The sequence below is a fragment of the Silurus aristotelis genome, assembly GCF_946808225.1.
Source record: "Silurus aristotelis genome assembly, chromosome: 10".
Classification (NCBI taxonomy): Eukaryota; Metazoa; Chordata; class Actinopteri; order Siluriformes; family Siluridae; genus Silurus; species Silurus aristotelis.
The window spans coordinates 18746098-18767596 of record NC_139583.1 but is presented as its reverse complement, the minus strand read 5'-3'; the positions used below and the strand labels follow the sequence as shown (position 1 = coordinate 18767596).

General features: G+C 36.8%; 1 protein-coding gene across 1 annotated transcript in view; it reads right to left on the bottom strand.

Annotated features, from left to right (window-relative positions):
* Window positions 1–21499, bottom strand: part of sema4ba (sema domain, immunoglobulin domain (Ig), transmembrane domain (TM) and short cytoplasmic domain, (semaphorin) 4Ba) — an 81281-nt gene that overhangs the window by 16555 nt on the left and 43227 nt on the right. Inside the window, exons 3-8 of the mRNA XM_083552658.1 lie at window positions 19175–19335; window positions 10450–10512; window positions 9891–9989; window positions 8387–8498; window positions 7474–7590; window positions 3121–3278 (exon numbers count right to left, since the gene is read on the bottom strand). Of these exons, the coding sequence (XP_083408784.1) occupies window positions 3121–3278; window positions 7474–7590; window positions 8387–8498; window positions 9891–9989; window positions 10450–10512; window positions 19175–19335 (710 nt within the window). The remainder of the gene's footprint in view (window positions 1–3120; window positions 3279–7473; window positions 7591–8386; window positions 8499–9890; window positions 9990–10449; window positions 10513–19174; window positions 19336–21499) is intronic.

The window sequence follows — 21499 nt, the reverse complement described above, 5'->3', positions numbered from 1 at the left end:
GGCTTGATTTCTGTAAAAATATATAATGGAACAGCGTAATATGTCATGTGTTGTTCATTTAAGGTTGTATTTGCAAAATTCTAAGACCTGCTAAGCACAAGATGAATATTATGTCCTGATATGTAAAACCATAAATTTAAAAAGAGTTTACTTTCTTTTTCTTATGACTATAACTACAAACTAGGCATTTGTTGTTAGGCATGGAATTAAAAAGCACATTGTATTGCATACAACTTGCATATTGAACATTACAAAGATTGCATAATAGATTATGCTATTCATAATTAAATATTGTTCCATAAAACACAAACTTAATCATGCCCACTTCATGAGTCTTTGCTGCAGTGCTGTTAGCCAGCAAGATGTGCACTAAAAGGTTACAGTATGCCAAATATAAGTACAAAACATGGACTCTAACATAATATATGCACATCAAATTTTGTACCAAATGGCAAAAACTGTGTCCATTATAGACTTCCAAAACCTCAAAAGTCTCCAAAATATCAATTATAGTACATGCATAATCGGACGATATTATGAATTGCATTATTTTTCGCTAGACCAATAATATAGAGACATTACTAAAACATATAAATAGACCCCTGTTATTCGTAAGGTATATTCAGATGTGATATCCAAAAGCATTTATAGCCACTGGTTTATTCCACCTTGATTCCATTATTCCTAGCATTCTATCCTATCATTTGTTTCATAGAAGAAACAATACATAAATAATTTATCAAATAATACATTTTTGCTATGTCAGATCCTTTGCAGTAAAATGATATGCTCTTATTTAATACATACAGAAAGTTGTTGGAGTTATGTTGGTGTTATGCTAATGTCTTTTCCATTGTGGGAATGTCTAAATGCACATTTTATAGTGTGTATGTGTATGTGTGTGTGTGTGTGTGTGTGTGTGTGTGTGTGTGTGTGTGTGTGTGTGTAGTGGCAGGAGCTTGGTCGAGCACTAATTTGCACCATATGCGTTTCACATTCCGCTATGTTTGCATCAATATGCTACTGTAACACAAATTATATCATTTTTGTTTCAAAAACAAGCAACACCAGGTTAGCGCCAACAACCACTTCATTTCTTTAGTCTTAGAACGCCAAAACACATACAACGTGGAAAATCCTCCTGAGGCAAAGCGATAGAAGTCAATATTGTTCCATAAAAACACAACAGGCAGAACACCTAGGTTCTACCTGGTAGATGTTTTTACTTCCATAAACACAGATTAGCTTGGTAATATAGCAACTTGATGACTTATTAATGTAACTGAAACATGTAGTTGGTCTACATACCCAACATTTTCAAATGATGTAGCAGATGGTTCAGGAAGCCTTATTTCCTCTTGGTCTAAGAACAGATATTTTAGTTGCTGACTGGAAAAGACAATTGTTGTTCAGCATTGTTTGGTGTGTTAAATGAAATGTCCCCTGAAGAGGCGTGTCAGTAGCTTTAGTAATTTGGATGACTCATCTGATCTGTCTCTTTTCCAACCTTGTGACTTGTTCACCTGAACTTCCTGTCTGAAAGAAAACAGTACCCACTGCCTCTTTGAAGGATTTCAGAGAATGTTTAAATGTCTACACAAAATGCTCAGCCAGGTTATTTTAAGAGGGTGGATTAGCACAGAGCACACACCATTAGCCTTTAAAAAAATAGAAATAAATGAATAAATAAAAAAACTAATTTTATGTAAATTGTTGGCCATTGTTGCTTGCCAGCATTTCAGGTATGCCATTATGACTAAGTAAGCCTCTAAGTACTTGAATTGTCTTTGATGATGATGTGGAATTCATCACTTGAACTTCTGGCTATTTTGAATGAGCATCAACTACCACCAGGAACATTCATCCTTCAAATGGACCAGCCAAGTCAATGTGAATATGCAGTCAAGGAGCTCTGGGCCATGGTCAAGGATTTAAAGGTGAAATACAGGGGGATTACTGGTTACAGGCAGTTTAACTCAGCTTCTACTTTAGGTCTCATTGTGTATGGCAAAACCCTTAATTGAAAAATATTTTAATTCTGTTCTGGTTTCAGATTTAAAATAGACCAAAATCCATTAAATGATCGAAAATTAACACTTAACTTTTGCAAACTTATTTAAAAGTAAGTCCAGAGTCTTTTCATTTGTCTGGTGTACTGCTCTCAAGGTTTTGATTTAGAGCCAGTTATTTCGGAATCTGCAAAGCACCTCTCTTCCAAACAACTGGGCTGTTTTAAGTTCTACTGCATACATGACGCTATCTAGAGGAATCAGCTCCTCCATGTTTGTCTCAAGAACAATACTTGTGTGATGCAATCAAAACTAGTTCGATTTTCCTCTGTACAGATCAATACAATTCGGAAAACCATTGCTACTGTATTCAATTCTATTCTAAATCTATTGGCACCCCTTCAATTTGAGGTTTATCACTGAAGACACTAAAGTTCTTCTTATTTATACTCACTCCTGCAGACTCATCATGCACCAGTCACCTTGTGTAAAGTCAGCTCATTACCAGAATTTCATTTTGTCCCAAGTCATCCAAGGTATGAGATCATTTTATAATAAATGCAACAAAGAAGACTATAACCTGCAAGCTATGCAAAGCTAAGCTAATGTGGAATGGAAGTACCACAGTGATGCACGAGCACAGTAAAGAAGATGAAACATCAGCACGGTGAGCAAAAACTGTATAATCCTCATCATGTGAAAATAGTAAAGTTGAATTAATTGCTAATGTGTAAACTGTTTGTTTGCTAACTTCGGTACAGTCGCAATAGATTTAACAAGTAAAAATTTACACACTGATTATTTTGGAGCAAATCATTCATTTAATCCTAAATGAATGTAAAATTATTTCCTGCTGTGATTCTGTGGGTAGCTTTTTTGATTTGACATCACTGGAGGTGACAATCAATAGGAATAGTTCCAAAATAGGAATTTCAATTATGGGGCCATTTTGTTTTTCTTTCCCTACTTGGAAGTCTAGGAGTTATTGTATCTGTAGTTGAATGAATTAGTGCAGTTAGTGAGTATGTGTGGTTGTTTTTGTGCTTGTGGTGCATTGAAAGAAACGTAAAAAAAAAAACCTGCACACACTGACTCAAAAAGCCCTCCTCACCTTACACACACGAGCAATACGTGAAACAATGGTGTTGTCGAAGAAATCAAACTCTTTCCCCGCTTCACTGAAGAAGAAGTAAATTTTATCATCGTCACCCACTGCATTGCCTTTTGGAAGGCTCTCCTGGATGAAGGCAGAGCCTACAAAAGCTGGGTCTGTGGAAAGAACAAACCCAAATATTACTGCAGAAAACCCAAATATTACTCTAATGATTAAACAAATGGTTGCACTGAGTATTTATACAGATAAAAAATTTTTTATTTGTGAGAAGCCAAGAAATCAGCAAACCAAACAATTTTGTTTGCAGGAGGAAAAATCGACCAGACAAGTTTCATGTGTCTACAAAGTGGGGTTTAGTCTGCATAGTTCATTTATAATTCATAAATAATGCCCATACAATAATGTCCCAGAGAGACCAGCCACACTGGAAAAATAAAGGAAACATGATCAACATTCTTACCAAGGTTTGTAAGGGTAATGCAATGTAAAAATAACGAACCCTCTGATGGCATCTGATGGTGCCCCTGTTTTTCAAGTTCTTTAGAACTCAACAGATTATCACTATTATCACATTATGCAGTTAACCAAATTTCAGTTCAACTACACTTCCCCAGATTTCCTGTTATAAAGTATTTGAACTTAACCCAATTCCAACCATCTAGTCCAAAACCAGCCTTTCATTTATTTTTTCTATATATGAGTATACCATGAGATAATAGCTGTTCCTAAGGATGTTGCTTCTATATTGTTTATAAATCTGAGCATGAATTTTATTATTGTAATTCACCCTGTGTCATTTGAGACCTATTTTGTGAAGGACTAGTTTACAATTAATTTTAATCTGAATGAACTTTCATAAAAAAGAAATAAATTATCTGAAAAATATCTGAAACCAACTCTGAACCTTTTGGATGACAATGCCCCAAACCTTGTATTTTTCTCTATAGACTCGTACTCTGAATATACAGTCATGCAAGTGTATGCTGCCAATCATTAACTACTGCTGTATGAGTAATAAGACTCTGCCATGCCATAACTAATTGGTATGTGGAAGGTGATATTGTTTACAAATGGCAGCATGGCAATTACTGAGCTTCAGATGAAAAACAAATCATATATACAAATATTAACACATTATGCAAATTAACTTGACATCTGATTGGGTGAAGCTAAATGATTGTCTTTTTCTTTTGCAAGAAATCCAACTAAATCATGCCTGATGATTTAGTTGTCCATGAAATCAAATAGAAAATAAAACATTGCTCTATAGCACAGGTATCTGGCTAAGGCAAGTCAATTCACTTCATTGTGCTAATCCTTGCATTTTAGTATTCAATAATAATCTACATAATAGAAATGGTCTTGCATGGCCTTTACTGGTATTCTCACTGGTGAAATGCTTCACATCCAAAACATCTGCACAACCTATGCTAAGAAACTATGTAAATCAGAAAGCAATAATAAATGAAAAAATGCTGAAACTGCATTTGAAAAAATTTGGACATGGTTGGATAAGATTCAGTGCAAACATTTTTATCTAAAAATATATATACATTTGAATGACATATTTTAACTAATAACATGTAGTTTGATTAAGCAGAATGCAAAAGCTTATTGGTTGTGTTCATGCAGGTTTTCAACACAGAGCCAATTTGGCAGCTTTGCAAAGTGTGTTTCTCAGGGTTTACCTTAATTCTTTGTTCTTGTATACAGAATCCTTAGATTTCAGATGCAAAAACATGTATGATGTTTGCAATTATTGTACATTTTATACCTATTTAAACAGGACAAGACAGATAACAGCTAAGGTTATGCGAGTGGTGCTTACCCATATGAAATTCAACAGACATGCAGCAGTGCATGCAGTCAGCAGGGAGAGCTACATGTGTACATTTTTGTTGACACATTACTAATCTGTCCTATGTCAGTAGGCATAATTACTATGATTTAATTTAATGGCAGTCTGTTTGTGTGCAAGTGTCATTATAAGAATACCCATGATGCAATTCTCCTAGTTGAGCTGACCATTTAAATATATCACATCTATGTTGAGGGTAATTTTTAGGCCATTTATTTTGGTGTCACCAAAATACCAATATGCAAATCTTCTTAGTCAGCCAAGCCATTTGATATTTTTTTTATCTATGTACAGTAGCATTGTGCTTACCATAACTACAATAACTTGCATGTTATGTTATGTGAATGTGCAATTCTGTACACTATGTCAAGGATAATGCGACCCCCCCATAACGCAGATCTGTTCATTGAGTTAAATCATTATAATGTATGACATGACTGCACGGTTGGGCCCTGCTACTGATTTCTCAATGAGTGTGTATGGCATACACTTCATCAGGAATTTCACATCACACGTATGTGAGAATGGTGAGAAAAGTAACACACTGCCCAAGAATTCTGAGTATTCTGATCTGTGTCTGTGAGTCAAACAATGTGGGACTAGCTAAATGCACATTTTTTCCTATGAAGAGAGTACATCTAAACAATGTTGGTTTGCCTGGTAGGGCCTATAGATTCATTTAACATTAATATGTACTGTATTAAGCCAGGTTAGAAAACATTGTCTGTAATAATTGGTATAGAATGGGAGATTGCAGTGCCCAGCTGCTCGATATTAACTGGACTTGACATTTTCTGAAGTAAATGAGTGGTGGCATCCTGTGCAAAAATCAACACCACCATGCAGCTGTGAATGCAATGCAATGTGTCACATTACTTTGTTGCAGAAAATTTGTGATTCCACTTATTTTGGTTAATATTCATGTGACATGCAGGTGATATCACTAAAACAAGACAGTTGTTTCCATCAAAATTTGTGAATTACCATAATGCAATTCTCCTCACTGAGCTAATATGTTACATGTCTGTGTTAATGCAGTTTTGTTTTCATTTATCTTGGGAGTTGACGCATGAAACATCACTAAAATGCACATAATTCTCCTTATGTGCAACATGTATATGATGCACTAGTTTTGAGGGACTGTCATTTTTTATGGCAACAATCTTTTGACACAATTATGGATCATCCATAATGCGATTTTCTTCAGTCAATTGTTTGATGTATTCCTGATCTCTTCATAAGAGTGTATTTGGGAAAACTAAAATTTGACACATATGCTGGAATGACAGGAAAAGTAATCACACACAACTTCCAACAATTTCTGCGAATCGAATAGTGCAGAACTAAATCAGGTGCCATAATTTTCATATGGACATAGTAAATCTAAACAATGTCTTTATTTTCCAGTTTGCCAGTAATTTTGCATGTGTGTCTTGCAAATCCTATTGAGAAATTCCATATGACATGAATTGCAATTAATTGCCAACTGAATCTACCTGTTTCTATACACCAAACTAAAAACTTGGACATGTTGGGATGGTATTAAGAGGAAATAATGACTTCTGCTAAACATTCCCAGTCAAAAATAAATAAATAAATAAATCATGACGTTTAAATGCCAGGTCAAATCACATACGTGTGCATACGTAAAACAAGCCTGTCAGCCAAACAACAAGCATGTTTAATTTAATGTTCATTGACTGAGAATGTACAGTTTTAATAATAATAATGTAACCTGCATTTTTAATGGAGGTCAAGCAGTCATAATTGTTAACACATTCAAAGAAATGCTAAAAATGCTTTATAATCATTAACATGAAAGCAGGCATTTAAGGCAAAAAAGTTTCACAACAAATTTGTAGATTTACAAGAAACATTCATATTTGCATGTATTTTATGCACTTTATATGAAACTATAGAAAATATATATAAAATAAGATGAACTTCAATGTATTTCAAACTGGCAAACAGGAAAAACTACTGAAATTTAGTGGAAGATGAACATCAACTTCAGCTGACTCTAGAGAATTATAGGAATGTTTGCCCAAACGAATGAATAGACTAAATAAGCTGCTCGGATGAGTAGTAAATGTTTCGACCTAACCAGATAGAATGCCAGTTGACATGACTCAACTTTCAGATAACCACAACTGGATGACAGAATCTTCACAGACACTGAATCTGTTCATTCATTGTTAGCTGGATGCAGTGCATGTTCCTTGTCTACAATCTTAAACTGCACTAAACAGTGTTATAAAATAATCCACAAATTACTGGCATAGAAGAAATCGCCATGAATGAAAAAGTGTGTAATTTATTTTCCTATTATGTTTCCTCTTTATTAAACGACTTTATTAGTCAGTCTCTTCAGGGATAAAATTCATTTTGGGTTTCAGTTTATGTAAATAAAAACAGATCACAGACACAAGAAAATTAAAAGATCGAAGGAAAAACAGAGCTCAAAAACAGACCATTTCATTTCTAGTTCTTACCTTGAAGCCAGTTTAATGAGTTTTCTGTCTTTAGAGTAGTGCCCTGACCAAAGCTTTTGTAAATTATTGGCTCGTTCCCTTGAAAATTACTGACAGTAGCAGCATACAACTCTCCATCTGCAAAAGGATTTTTAGATAAACACACACAAAAATCCAGTGATTAGCCTCTAATTTGTGGAGTTGGGTCTCCATGGATCTGACTTGTTTGTCCAGCAAATCCTACAGATCTCACTGAGATCTGGAAACCTTGGAGACCAGGTCAACATCTTGAACTCTTAAATATTAATTATACCCTTCTTGAACAGTTTTTTTAAATGATCCTTGTACAAGAGGCCATTGCGATTAGGAACCACTGCCAGAAAGGGCTGTTCTGCAACAGTCATCCAAAGCAACATTTAGACCACCTTTTCATTTTGAAACAGTTTATTACAGTTTATTATCTTGTGTCCACCTTTTTATTAACAAAAAAAGAATATATATATATATATATATATATATATATATATATATATATATATATATATATATATATATATATATATATATATATATATAGGCTTATATTTAGGCTCATTAAACCTTAAGGTGAGTGGGCTACAACAGCAGAAGACCACAAGAAAGAAGAACTTTTAATCATATAATTTGCATGGATTACTGTACTGTTATTTACTTATTTATATTACGATTATAGAATTGAGTGGCATTATCCAGAGTGACATATAGAAGTGTATTTAATAAAAAATAAAAATAAAAAAAAAACTACATTCTTATGCTTAATCACTATGTTAGGTGCAACAAATATTAAAGAAAAAAATAATGGGAACACAATACATACAAATGCAAAATAGTAAATCTGGTAAAAATTTTCAATTTGGTTTGACTTATGCAAACATTTACACACAACTGTACATACCAGCCATGATGGCAGTAGATTTATATTCAGGATTATAAGGGCAGCGATTGCGTCCGTCCTCAGTTAAAATCTCCCCTAAACTGCTTTGCACTAAAGAAAAGTCTGCTGTGGTCTGTAGAGAAAGAAAATAATATAACAATATGAGTCTTTCCAAAATTGCTTGGTTAAACCAAACATAATATTCCTTATTATATAGATACCAATACTACTACACTAAATTGCTGCGATAAAATAAAATAAATCTTAGAAAATGTTGTTTCTGGGAGTTTTTTTAAGTTTTTATGTTGAACCCTGCAGCAGTAAACACTATCACCCTATCATAAAAGTCTCCACACAAAACACTTTCGGAAACTAAAGGTCTTTAATTATCCAATGAACACAATGAATTCCTGAAGAAGATTGTAGGTGTGCTCTTTTTTATATAAAGTTTCCATTGAATTTATTCTTTACAATTTTCTTTGGGAGTCCATTTTCTAGTTTTAAGACTTAGATAAAGATCTGATCAGAGTTTAGGTTTAATAAATGCAAAAATACTTAAAAGTGTAAAGGGTTTATAAAATATTTGGGGGTACTACATATCACATCTTTATTTTGTCCTCTGTCTTAAGCAATCATATTAAAATAACACCAAATAATCTAATCATTTAATTAAATTTAATTAGAATTGTGATAATGAACAGAGAAAAAAACAGATTCAAAACGACAGGATCTACAACCGTGCCACGGTTTATACAAGTCTAATAGAAAGACTGGGGGGTGGATAAATGTAAAATTATACAAAACTGATTAAAGCAGAAACGTTTTTTTTGTTTGGTTTTTGCACATAATGCTCAAAATACAAATACAAATGTGATCTGAAACCACTTTTTATTAACAATATGACATTGTAATATGAGATTATGGAAATTCTGGACAATATGAATGCAGATGCTATTATATACTGTCAGATATTAGTGTTGAAATTTAATAAATATTTTTCAGTGAACATTTCTAAGCAGACACTGGTTACTTTAATAGAAAATAAAGCTGGATTACATGAGATAGGTGAAGAGTCAGCTGTGAAGATATAAAGATTTGTGTAGAATGAACAGATAAAAAGTCCTTTAACTGTGCCCTTTATGCAAACTTAATTTTGTGTACTTTCTCTTTTTGTAGCTAGTTAGATACCAGTAAAATATGAACCAGTGCATTGAGGAAATAAATAAGTTTTTATTTTTATTTTGTTTGTTCTGTTTAAAATTAAGAAACCCTAAAAACATATGCATATTTGGTGAAAAAATAAATATACAATAAAAAAAGACAAACTGCTAGCATAAGTCAGTGAAGGATTTGATTTAAACTCTGAAAAAAAAAAAGGCAGGTATAGGCTTAGACAATATAAAGCTTATTAAAAAATGTTAATATCTTTTAACGCTGAGTTTGGCTATGCAGGTAAACTGTCAATAAGACACATTTACATTGCTCATTGCCTGCTAAGTGATGCAAAAGTAAAATATGTACTTACAATGTAGGCACACGTAGGGCTGAAGGCGTAGGTTCCACACACATACAGATGAGTGGTGTTTACAGGCAGTAGAATTTTGATATAATTGAAACAGTCAGTCTGGTGAATAAACAGCATGAAAGAGAATAAGGAAAAACAGAGAGAAAGAAAGAGACACTGTTTCAGACCAGATACCATGTTAATATTCCTAAAAAAAGAACACCATCACAACAAATAAATCTCTGGGATTTAAACAGCACCCATTACTTCATTTTATTAAGCATTTCTCTCCAAACAAGTTCATCCCTAAAACAAGTATAGTGGTTATTAAAGTATTAATAGCTTTCTCACAGTCTCAGGTTTCCAGTCAGTGGGGGGTATAAGTCCCAGGAAATGTAAAAAAAACTTCACCTACTAGTTAGCAGTTCTAATTTAACAATTACACCAGTGTTTGAATAACTGTGTTTGCATTATTGTAAATAATGATTTAATTTATTAAAGGCATACATATAAGATGCAGACAATTGGCAACACTGACACTTTCTCCTATAAAATTCAGAATTCATGAGGATCTACTTACGTGCAGATTTTTGCCTTTAAAGCTACACTCTTCTCGTTTTCTTTCAGGTGTGCCCCATGTGAACTGCAACAAAGATATTCAAGGAGTCAATAATAAACACAACCTTTAAAATATGATAGACATGTTTTTTTTTTTCTACCATTAACCATTTAAATAATAACTTTTATGGATTTGTCAACACAAATATTTATTTTCTCATGAAAACATGTAGTCATGTTGCAGGGGTATTTATCAGTCCCAGTAAGATGAAGCTGGGACGTCAAAGATTCACATTCTCATCTTTGAAAACAGCTTGAATTGAAAGTGAACACAATGACAACTCCACTACAATGCCACACTGTTTCTGCAGAGGTCATGCATTCATTGCCTTTTGTATCTAAATGTGTTTTCTACCATCATTAGGTACACTTTATGTAAAAAAATCTCATTCTTCCCCAAATGTTGAAAGGTCAAAACTGTATACAATTGGAGAACCAAACCTCTTCAAGCATGAGAATTTTAATGAAGATATGGTTTACATGGTTTGGAATAGAAGACTTCGAGTGACCTACTATAGAACGTTGATCTCAAACATACTAAACCTCCTTTGAGTTAGAACTCCTTCCCCCTGTGGCTAAATAAGCACAAATCATTATAACCACCATCCAAAATCTAGTGGAAAATCTTCCCAGAAGAGTGGAAGTTATTATGACAAATGGAAACTAGATGTGGAATAGGACGTTGAAAAAGCACATATAAATCAGGTGTCGTCCATATAGTGCATTTTTGATACACTGTGGAAAAGCTGATGGTTAAGGGGAAGAAAAACCACTCAGGACATGACCAGTTCCAAACAAATCGGTTTATTTAAGTGATCAGTGCTTTATTCACATGCTCGCAGGCACACACTCTCCCCAGCACACACTCACTCTCGTTCCTTTTTATGCGCTTCCCCTGATCACTGCAAGAGAGAGAACATTCATTAGTCAAGATCTTCCTCAGGTGTGTCATTCCCACGCCTTTCTGCTCCCGGCCTCTCCCTTCATTCACAAACAGGCGCTCGGCCACGCCCCCGCTGCCACACGCTACATAGACAAAAGTATTGGGACACATGACCTTTCCTACCATATGTGGTTCTTCTCCAAACTTTCACCACAAAGCTGAAGGCACACAATTGTATTGGATGTCTTTGGATGTGGTATAATAAAATATTGCGTTCAATTGAACTTGGAAACCCAAATCTGTTCCAGAATGGCAATGCCCCTGTGCACAAAGTGAGTTCCACGAAGATATGGTTTGGAGAGGAAGATCTTGAGTGGCCTGCTATAGAGCTCTGATCTCAGTCCTACTGAACACATTTGGGATAAATTGAAACACTGACTGCACCCCAAGACTCCTCACCCTACATCAGTACATGACTTTACTAACACCCTTGTGGCCACACACTTGTCCACATGCACTCTCCAAAATCTAGTGGAACCTCTTCCCAGAAGAGTGGAGGGAATTTTAAAAGCAAATTGGGACCAACTGGAATGCGATACTCCAAAAATATACATAAACCAAATACATACCATACCAGCTTATGCCAAAGAACAACACTGATTCAATGTTTTCTAATGGCAGTCTGTAACACTGACCATAAATACAATAAATAAATAAAGCTCAATAAAAAACACCCATGCAAGTCAATATCTGTCAATTGCAGAAAATTCTCTGACTATTCTTTGATCAGGTGCAGCATGGACAGGAAGAGTGAATAAGTTTGTTGAATGGTGTATTAAGAACCATCTATGGCCCAATGTGGCCAAAACCAATATGATTATTTCAGGATTTCGGTTGACTTCAGGAGAAAAAAGGACCTCAACCAGACCAATAAAAATCATGCAACAGGATGTTGGGCTTATTGATACCTACAAATAGACTGTAGTCCAACGGGACCACAGGCATGACTGGCAGGTCAATATGAAGGCTGAAAATAGTAAGGGGATGAGAAGACTAAATTAGTCTTGAGAAGGCTCAGGTCCTTTAAAAATCACAGGATGATCCCCTACCAGCTCTTGCTGCAAGCGCTGTCTTTGTGGCAATATTCTGGGAGGGCAGTATTAAACAAGCCTGGCTCTGTGTGAAGTTGCTTCCTGGACAACTTTGAGGAGGTTGAGAAAAGGAGGACATAAAAATCTATTCTGAACAATGCATCATATTCCTTCGTAGATCTATTGACAGAGCAATTTTAGCTTTAGTACAGCAAGGAAATTTACAGGAGACCATTTTTTTCTACCTGCAATTGCAACAAATGAAAAAGGAATCACTATGCAAGGACATAAGGACCAGAATATGGTCATTGGACGTGTGTCACACTTTCGTACTTGGCTACATTCTGCTCTTAGTTTTTATTAAATTTAAATTTAGCTGGGACAATTTTGCCAAATTACCATTTCATCAGGTGTTGAGAAGCACATTAACAAAAGCAGCAAGTTTGTTAGCAGAGAGCAAAAGGCACTTTTTCTTAGACAGAAGACAGAAATTACTTGCTCTACTCTAATACACCAATTAAGTAAACGAAAACTACATGCATGTATGCACACAAATAAAAAGGCACCAGTTTTACAAAATTCTGAAAGAACTATACTTGTGTAATACAAGACAGCCCGGATGTAAAACAATGCCGTCCTTGCTTCTTAGCCTGATTTACAGGAATTCATGGCAGTAATTATAATCATGATGTACATTCTGCCTTGTGCTAATGGTAAGAAGGCACTCTGTGCACTTTCTAGTCAATCTGCAAACTGCAGAACATACACCCAGATGGATTGTTTATTGTAACCAGAGATTTCAACCATGCAAATCTCAAGTTAGTTCTCCCTAAATTCCACCAGCATGTGGATTTTACAAGAAGGGAAGCACACTAGATTGTGTTTATACAAACATTTCTAGTACACAACAGAAAAAGCTCCCCAGCTCCTACCCCAGCTACTCACACCTCTGTTATACTAAGCCTAGCATACAGATTGCTCATCAAACGATCAAACCCGTTTCTAAAGCAAATGAAATTCTGTTTTGAGCAAACTGACTGACAAATGTTTAGGGAGATTACAACCATTGGTAACTTCACCATAACTGCAGAGGACCCGAGACTCTGTCTTAGGAGCAGGTGACAAGGTGGCTCAAAGAACAATATAACGCCAAACGTTTCCAGGCCATCATAGAGGCAAAGCTTGCATATGCCCACACTATCCACAAACACTTCAAGGAGAACAGCAATTCATGAGGCATATGGCAAGATTTCCAATCCATCATTAATTGCAGAATATCATCACCTACCTGTGATAGTGATCTGACCTGTGAGGAAAGCTTCATGCAAAGTCAACACATAGAAAGCTGCAGAACCAGACTACATTCCTGGCAGAGGATGTGCAGACCAGCCTGATAGATGTACTCAACAACATCTTGAACATCACTGTTGTTTCAAAATGCTTCCAGGCCACAACCACCAAAGAAGTGTCAGTGTCATGCTGTAACCATGAAGTACTTCATGACCATGCTGCCCTCTCTTTGGACCAGCGGCAGTTTGCATATTAAGCAAACATCTCCACAGATTCCATTGCCACCACACTCTATCAGACCCACTCCCACCCTGACAATAAAGACACCTACATTCAAATGCTGTTTTCTAAACTTCAGATGGATTATAAATACAATGGTTCAGATTAGGGATGCACCGAATATTCAGCCACCGAAAGACTTTGATCAGAGAAAAAACACAGCCGAAACAGTTTGTTGTGATGACGCAAACAGAAACCGCTGCCTGCACGTGCATGTCTGCGGTGTGGACGTATTTCAGTATATCTGAGAAAGACCCACGGATAGCGATTTGCAAAACATGTAATGCTGAAATTTCAAGAGGGGGTGCGTCTGCAAAGACTTTCTCCACATCGGGTTTAATTTATCACCTGAAATCCAAACATCCGATCGCTATGCTAAATAGGAGGCGAACGCGGCACAGAAAAACAAAACCCCTCCGAGCACGCGCACTCCGTCTGTGGTGGACGTTTTTAAAAAGGCAAGGAAGTTTCCCAGTGATATTGTTGTATTGTTGTATCTTTAAGCAGTTGCACTTGTTCTGAATGCACTTTGTTTTTATGAAAGAACATATTTAATTTTACAACCTTTCAGCAGGCCAGAGGGCCTGTACATTATTATCTAATGTACACATGAGTGCATTTAGGTTAAACATTTAGGTTTGAATTTTAATTTATTTTATCCTGTGCATTGTTGCAATGTGCTATAAATAAATATTTTCATAATTTGTAATTGAATTATTCTTTGAAACAAAAATTTAAATACCTTGATTTTAGTAAGGTTAGTACACAGTCATAGCCATAAATGCAATGGTAATAATAATTGGCATAATTTATTTCGGTGTTTCTGTTTTCGGCCTTGCTTTCCTCTTTTTCGGTTTTCGGTTTCGGCCAAGAATTTTCATTTCGGTGCATCCCTAGTTTAGATCAATACCATCATTTAACAGCACCAGGTCGGAAAGCTAACACCTCCATCTGCAGTTAAGTCCTGGAATATTTGATTGAGAGACTTGATCTTGGAGAGAGATGAATAGAGTAAGTATAAGGTCTTATAAGCAGGTTCCATAAAATCACTTGATTAGTGAAGGTGGTTCGTGGCAATGCAAAGGCTAGAATCTGATGCTTTGCAGGAACCATTATTGATGCGGGATCTCAGACCATCCGTGATCTAATGAAGTAAAAAAAAGTGAGGTATTTTGTTCATTAAAGAGGGTAAATAAGTGCTGATGGATGACTCACTTGATCTTCTTATTCGAATCATATTGTTTTATTTCTCTCTGGCTAGCCCAATCCCAAAAAAATTTCATCTAAACAAACATTGTCTTAGGGAGTAGTGTTAGTCATATTCTTAGCCTCTGACATTAATCAGTTCATCGTCTTGATTTAATCTGCTCGTCATGGCCTGTATACAACTTTTTTACCTTGTTAAGTATTTTGTTGTGTTGGCAGTGTATTGTAATTTGTGTATTGTAAATTGGGACCATTGTCTTGATGCATAATGAAGTTCCTCCCAGGTATATTGAATGTATTTATATTTAAAATTGGCAGAAAACTGTAAGAATTCCTATAAAGGAATACTGTAACTCTTAACTCAGTCTTCTGCTACCATCACCATAGTTTAGTAAGATTGTTCTGTATAATGGCAAACTGCAAATTGTAATACCTGGTTTGTAAAAAAAAGATGTGACCAAAAGTAGATACCGTAATTTCCGGATTATTAAGCGCACCCAAATATAAGACGCACCCACTGAATTTTACAAAGAGTTTTATTTTGAACATAAATACGCCGCACCTGTCTATAAGCCGCAAGTGTCTACACTGAAACTAATGAACTTTACACAGGCTTTAACAAAAGACGTTTCTGTAACACCACTTGTATCTAAACAGTAGCCTACCAAGAAAGTCATTGTTCACGATCTTCCTCCTTCCTTTCACAACAGTTTCTCTCGAGAGTTTATCTTCTGGCATCGTCGTGCGTTTAAAAATTACCACCGGTGAATCTTTTCTCCCGATGCCGCGCAGCTCAGAACACAGTCTGATTTGATATAAAGAGTTTCATTGGTTCACCTGAACCCGTTCGCCAATTTCATTGGTCTAATGTTATGGGGCTCAGTTTTTTGGCTTGAAGCTTGTGAAACCTGGAAAAACCAAGAAAAATCCATTAATTAGCCGCTTCATTGTTTAAGGGGTTCAAAGAGTGGGGAAAAAGTAGTGGCTTATAGTCCGGAAAATACGGTATCCAAAGTTATTAATTGTTTGAACAAATCTAACAGGGCACCTGAGCATCATAAAGCACCCGTCAATCACAAGCAAATAGAAATACAATCTAAAATTCTCTTATCTAAAATCTAATTATCATCTTTTAATATTGTGGTAGCTGTTTGAGTTTTCCAAACATGCCTTTTATATTTTCACTTCCAGCTGCCACCATTGATATAGCTGCACTACTCACTATGAAGACATCAGTCCTGAGGTCGGCTGCTGCTCATAAGCAAAGAAGCCTAAGGGAGCTGAAGCAACATCATCTTGATACTGAGTAGTCCAGCTGTGTCCAAGGTAATTTATGCTTTTGCCCCAGAATTAAATATTAAATATTAAATTAAATGTCCCAAATATTAAATTACATGTCCCAAACCTTCAAATGGCCCTAGGGGTAACATATGTTTCTACCTGTGTAAAGAAACAAAGACAGAGCTTGAGGACACATTAGAGGTACATTTTGTAGCATCAAATTTGTCAGTTGGGTCCAGAAAGGAACAGTGGAGTAGGTGCCGTGCCACAGGCCCATGTCCCTGGACAAAAGTTCACTGGTAGAGAATCACATTTAGTTTTTCTTTTTCTCTTGTTTGACCGCCAGCCCCGACTTCTTAAAACTGAGATGCCAATACTGGCCCTACTGAACTGTTTTCCATATTCTCATTCTCTTTCACCTCTTATTTCTTCCACCAACTCACTCTCGCAAGTGAAACAGTAAAACTAAACCCATACCTCTTCCAGTGACGCTTAAATTAAGCAAAAAAAAATAATTTAAACTCTCTCAACTGAGTTTAAAGAGTGATAATATTCTTAGAATAATAAACCAACATTAGAATGTTGATGAATTAGAATTTATTGATGGCCACTTTTGTCTCTTTTGATAAGGCTAAATGCTGTAAATGCAAATAAAGTGAAAGTTAATCCTCCTTGTTTGGAATGTGCACATTGGTGACTGAGGAGGTGGTTCTAGGGCCATTAATATCAGCTTTGCATATAGCGAAGGACAGCAGATGATTTTGTTCAACCTCTCAACTCTTTACAGGGACTCTCCTTAGGGATTTCTCCCTGGAGTAGTGACACAATGAAACCCTGAAGCACACCTTCGACCAAATTAAAGTAGTAGATCAATAAATCTTGCTTGTTGGTGAACTCTTCCTTTGATAGGTTGCATTAAGTGATGGACACTCAAATCAGGGAAGTGACAACCCAGATAAAGGTATCAAAAAGCCATTAGGAGCCTACAACATATTATAATCCCATGCCAGTAAGTGCCATTGTACCCAATACATGTTCTAAATGTCCTGTTTGAAAGAACCTACATGGACTTTGACTGGCCATCAGAAAGTTCACTTGTATATCGCTTTGTGTTAGTCCTGGAAATGACACAATATACCCCGTAGCAGTGTAACGTCTCAGCGTGTGTCATTAAAAGAATGATTCATCAGTTCACTCATGAGGATGCATGAAATTAGAATAAGTGGCTTGATCCACAGGTTTGTCATGTATTCTACTCAGGCACATGGAACTCACAGAACACCACATTAAGAGTCATAAGCAATGCATAAGCCACTGATTATTTAAATTACAATGATTTATAATAAGTGACACATAATATCATGGGTCTGTCTTGAGATCCTTATGATAGGTGAGACCAAATGAGGTCTTGAGTTGGACAGTATCTTGGCTCCACTTGGGTGAGGTATAGCCCTAAAATGAAGAAAGCAAAGACTGAGGCCTGCCCGAGACCCAAGGGGCTGGCTGATTATTATGGGTATTTTGGATATCAGTTGCCAGTTGCACAACAAAAGGGTGCTTTAGATCAAAAGCAGGGTCAAACATCGGCTGTGAATTGAGAGGAGGCAGGTCAAACTTGCAGGGAATGCATGAAGATTCTCATCCGTGTTTTATTACTGCCAGTTTACTTTTTTTTGTTTAGTTTTGTGTTGATAGTAACTGTAGTAAACAATGACAGAGGAGTAAGCAGCAAACAGTAAAGTATATATAGTGAAATGAAATCACTGAAACGTAAAGGTAGTAAAAAAAACAATAAAAAGGAGCCTGATTGATTTATCCCGGGTTTGTGTGTTAGAAGCAAAACAAAAAGGAGCCAAGCAAATCTGAGCTACTTTACCACGTGTCTAATTGTAATGGCTAGTCTAGGTCAGAGCATTACTATAATGGCAGGTCTATTGGGGTGATCCTGGTATGTAGTTGTTTGTACCTACCAATAATGGTCCAAAGAAGGACAAAATGTGAACTGGCAAAAAGATGCTGGGCAACCAAAGATCAATGATTCAAGTGAAGAGTGAAAACTAACCAGTCAAGTCTGACCCCACAGAAAAGCTATTGTAGTGCAAAATGATGTGAAAGAGAATGCTGGCTATGAAAGGTATAAGTGCATTGCAGCTTGCTGCATTTGAGGCTCAGTAACCACAGCCTGGTCCATTTACAGTGGAACCTCGGCGCTCGCGGCCTCAGCGCTCGCGACCTCGCATGCTCGCGACTTTCATTCCGATCGGCTCGTGAGCAACCGTGAGCTGCTCAAAACGCTGCTCAAAACGCTAGTTTTAACATTTCTAATCAAGGTTTAAAATTGTCAAAAAAATGCTTTAAAACTATTTTTATTATGTAAATAGTGATATTTACTCATTTTAATCGATTTCGTATAGTGTTCTTTGGGTTTTTACTAAGTTGGAAGGGGCGCATCAAAAGGTCGCAAAAATTCGGAACTCGCGACCGGTCTTGGTCCCTAACCCTCGCGAGCTCTGAGGTTCAACTGTATACATTTTAAATGTATATTTGTAATCTATTTCTGTAAAGCTGCTTTGGGACAATGTCCACTGTTAAAAGCACTATACAACTATAATTGAATTTATTAGAATAGAAACACTCACACATGCACACATACTCACATTGCGGTGCAGTTGCAGTCTGCTGATGTCACTGAGGTTAAGTGCAAACAGAACCTCTCTTGCACCTATGTATAGTGTGTTATCTTCAGGATTTAGGAGCAGAGAGCTAAAGTTGAACACTCCAGCAGGTGAAAACCTCTTGGCTAGCCTGTCTTCTGTGTCTGAAATCAAAGAAATGGGAGAGACAGAAATGAAGTATTATAAATTCCTTGAGACACCGGTGAACCATACCATATGCTGTTAACTAGGGATGCCACAATTCACAATATAATATTGAACCGTTCGGTACAACATCCACTTTTCAATACGCGCTCGTGAATTGCGTTTTTTTCAGTTTTACGTTTAAATAATATATGTGCTTTTTATTTCTCTCCAAATTGACTGTTTGTGTGTGCCTGTAAGTCTACGAGCTGAGATGAGGAAACTCCTCCCTGCGAGTAAATGTTCAATCACTATGCTCTAAAGTTAGGGGGCGCTGAACCATCATTCCACACTTTACCATGGCGAGCGGTGGTGAAGTGAGGCTACAGTACGAGGAGGCACCGGCGTCTTTTTTAATCTGTGGTGTGGAGATATTTCGGTTTTGCTGTTGAGTAAAATGCCGAGGAAGAAAAAAACGGTAAACAAAAAAATTACTGTCTGCAAGCATTGTTTTACACGTGTAACCTACTCAAACGGAAACACTTCCAAAAGGATTGCACATCTGCGGTGCCATCACCCAGCAATATCAATGTCTGAAGGCAGGATAGCAGAGCAGGTAAATAAAGTCCTCCAAAAAACAACAGTCCCTCGCTGAATCCTTCCAGCATACATACCCAACTGGTTCCGAGAGACACATGAAAATAACAAAGGCAGTGGGGGTGTTCATTGGCAAAGATTTGCAGCCGTTTTCGGTGATTGGAGATGCAGGCTTTTGTCATCTTATAAAAACACTCGATCCGCGTTACAGACTACCGTCTCTTTTTTCAGCACCGAGATAATTCCCAACCTCAACCTTCCCAACCAATGGAAGTTGAGGAGGCCAAATATGTTACTCCCAGTCACCACAGATAACGCTCCGAATACTGTGAATGCAGTTAATGAAGCTGATGGGCTGGGGCCACAGATAAGTTGTTTTGCGCATGTTGTAAACCTAGCCGCCAAGAAAGCAGTGTCAATCAACACAGAGTCCCGCCTCCTGGGGAGGGTTAGAAAAATAGTGACTTTTTTTCACAAAAGCACCAAAGCCCACCATGTTTTGACTGTGAAGCAGGAGATGTTAAACTTGCCCAGACACAAGTTAATTCATGATGTCACAACTCGGTGGAATACAGTACATGACATGTTGGAAAGATACACAGAACAGCAGCCCACCATCTATTCTGCCTTACTGGACAAAGATCTGAAGCTGTCTGTCAAGAACATAACCCTGATGAGCAGTGAAACAACCCCCACTATATCAATGATCCTTCCTCTGAAAGAGATGATTCTCAAATCCATGTCACCAGGAGACCAGGACACTGCAACAGTCAAAGAAGCCAAAGCAGCCATTACAAATGACCTGGCAAAGAGGTACACTGACCCTAATCATCATGATTACCTCCAAATGGCCACAGCCCTTGACCCCAGGTTTAAATCGCTTCCCTACCTTGATGAAGACTCTTGTGATAAGCTCTACAGGAATATCATCTGTGAAATTCTGGAGCATGAATGTTTTGGGTTTTTTTTAATCGTGTGTGGTTTTGATTGTTTTATCCATTTAGATGTTTGTTATATATCTTGTGTCCTTTTCACTGATCAAAATAAATTCACATTTGTCATATGTTGCACTGGAGATGGTTGTGGTTCTGAGCTGTGTGTGCTTATATGTGTTATAATTATACTAAAGGATCATTCTCTTTGATGCAAAGGGTCTAGCGGAGAATCCTGTGCCCTTCACAGAGGAAGACAATCCATCCTCTCCCCCTCCCAAAATGAAGACAGCAATGTCAGAGGTATTTGGGGAGCTTTTCAAAACTGAGAAACAGCAGGGTAGGCCATTTGCCCAGATCATTGAGGAGGAAGTCACCACATACAAGTTAGCAGACAGTATTCATGTGGATGCTGATCCATTCATATGGTGGAAAACAAATGAATGCAAGTTCCCCCATGTAGCAAAAGCTGCACAACACCCCCTCTGTGTCCCAGGAACCTCTATTGCGTGAGTGAGAGAATTTTCTCCACTGCTGGGGACATTGTAAGTGCAAAACGCTCTCGCCTTGCTGCAGAGAATGTTAACAGGCTTATCTTTTTACAGAAGAACCTCAAAATACAGGAATAGATAGCTGACCTAAGTGAAATTGCACT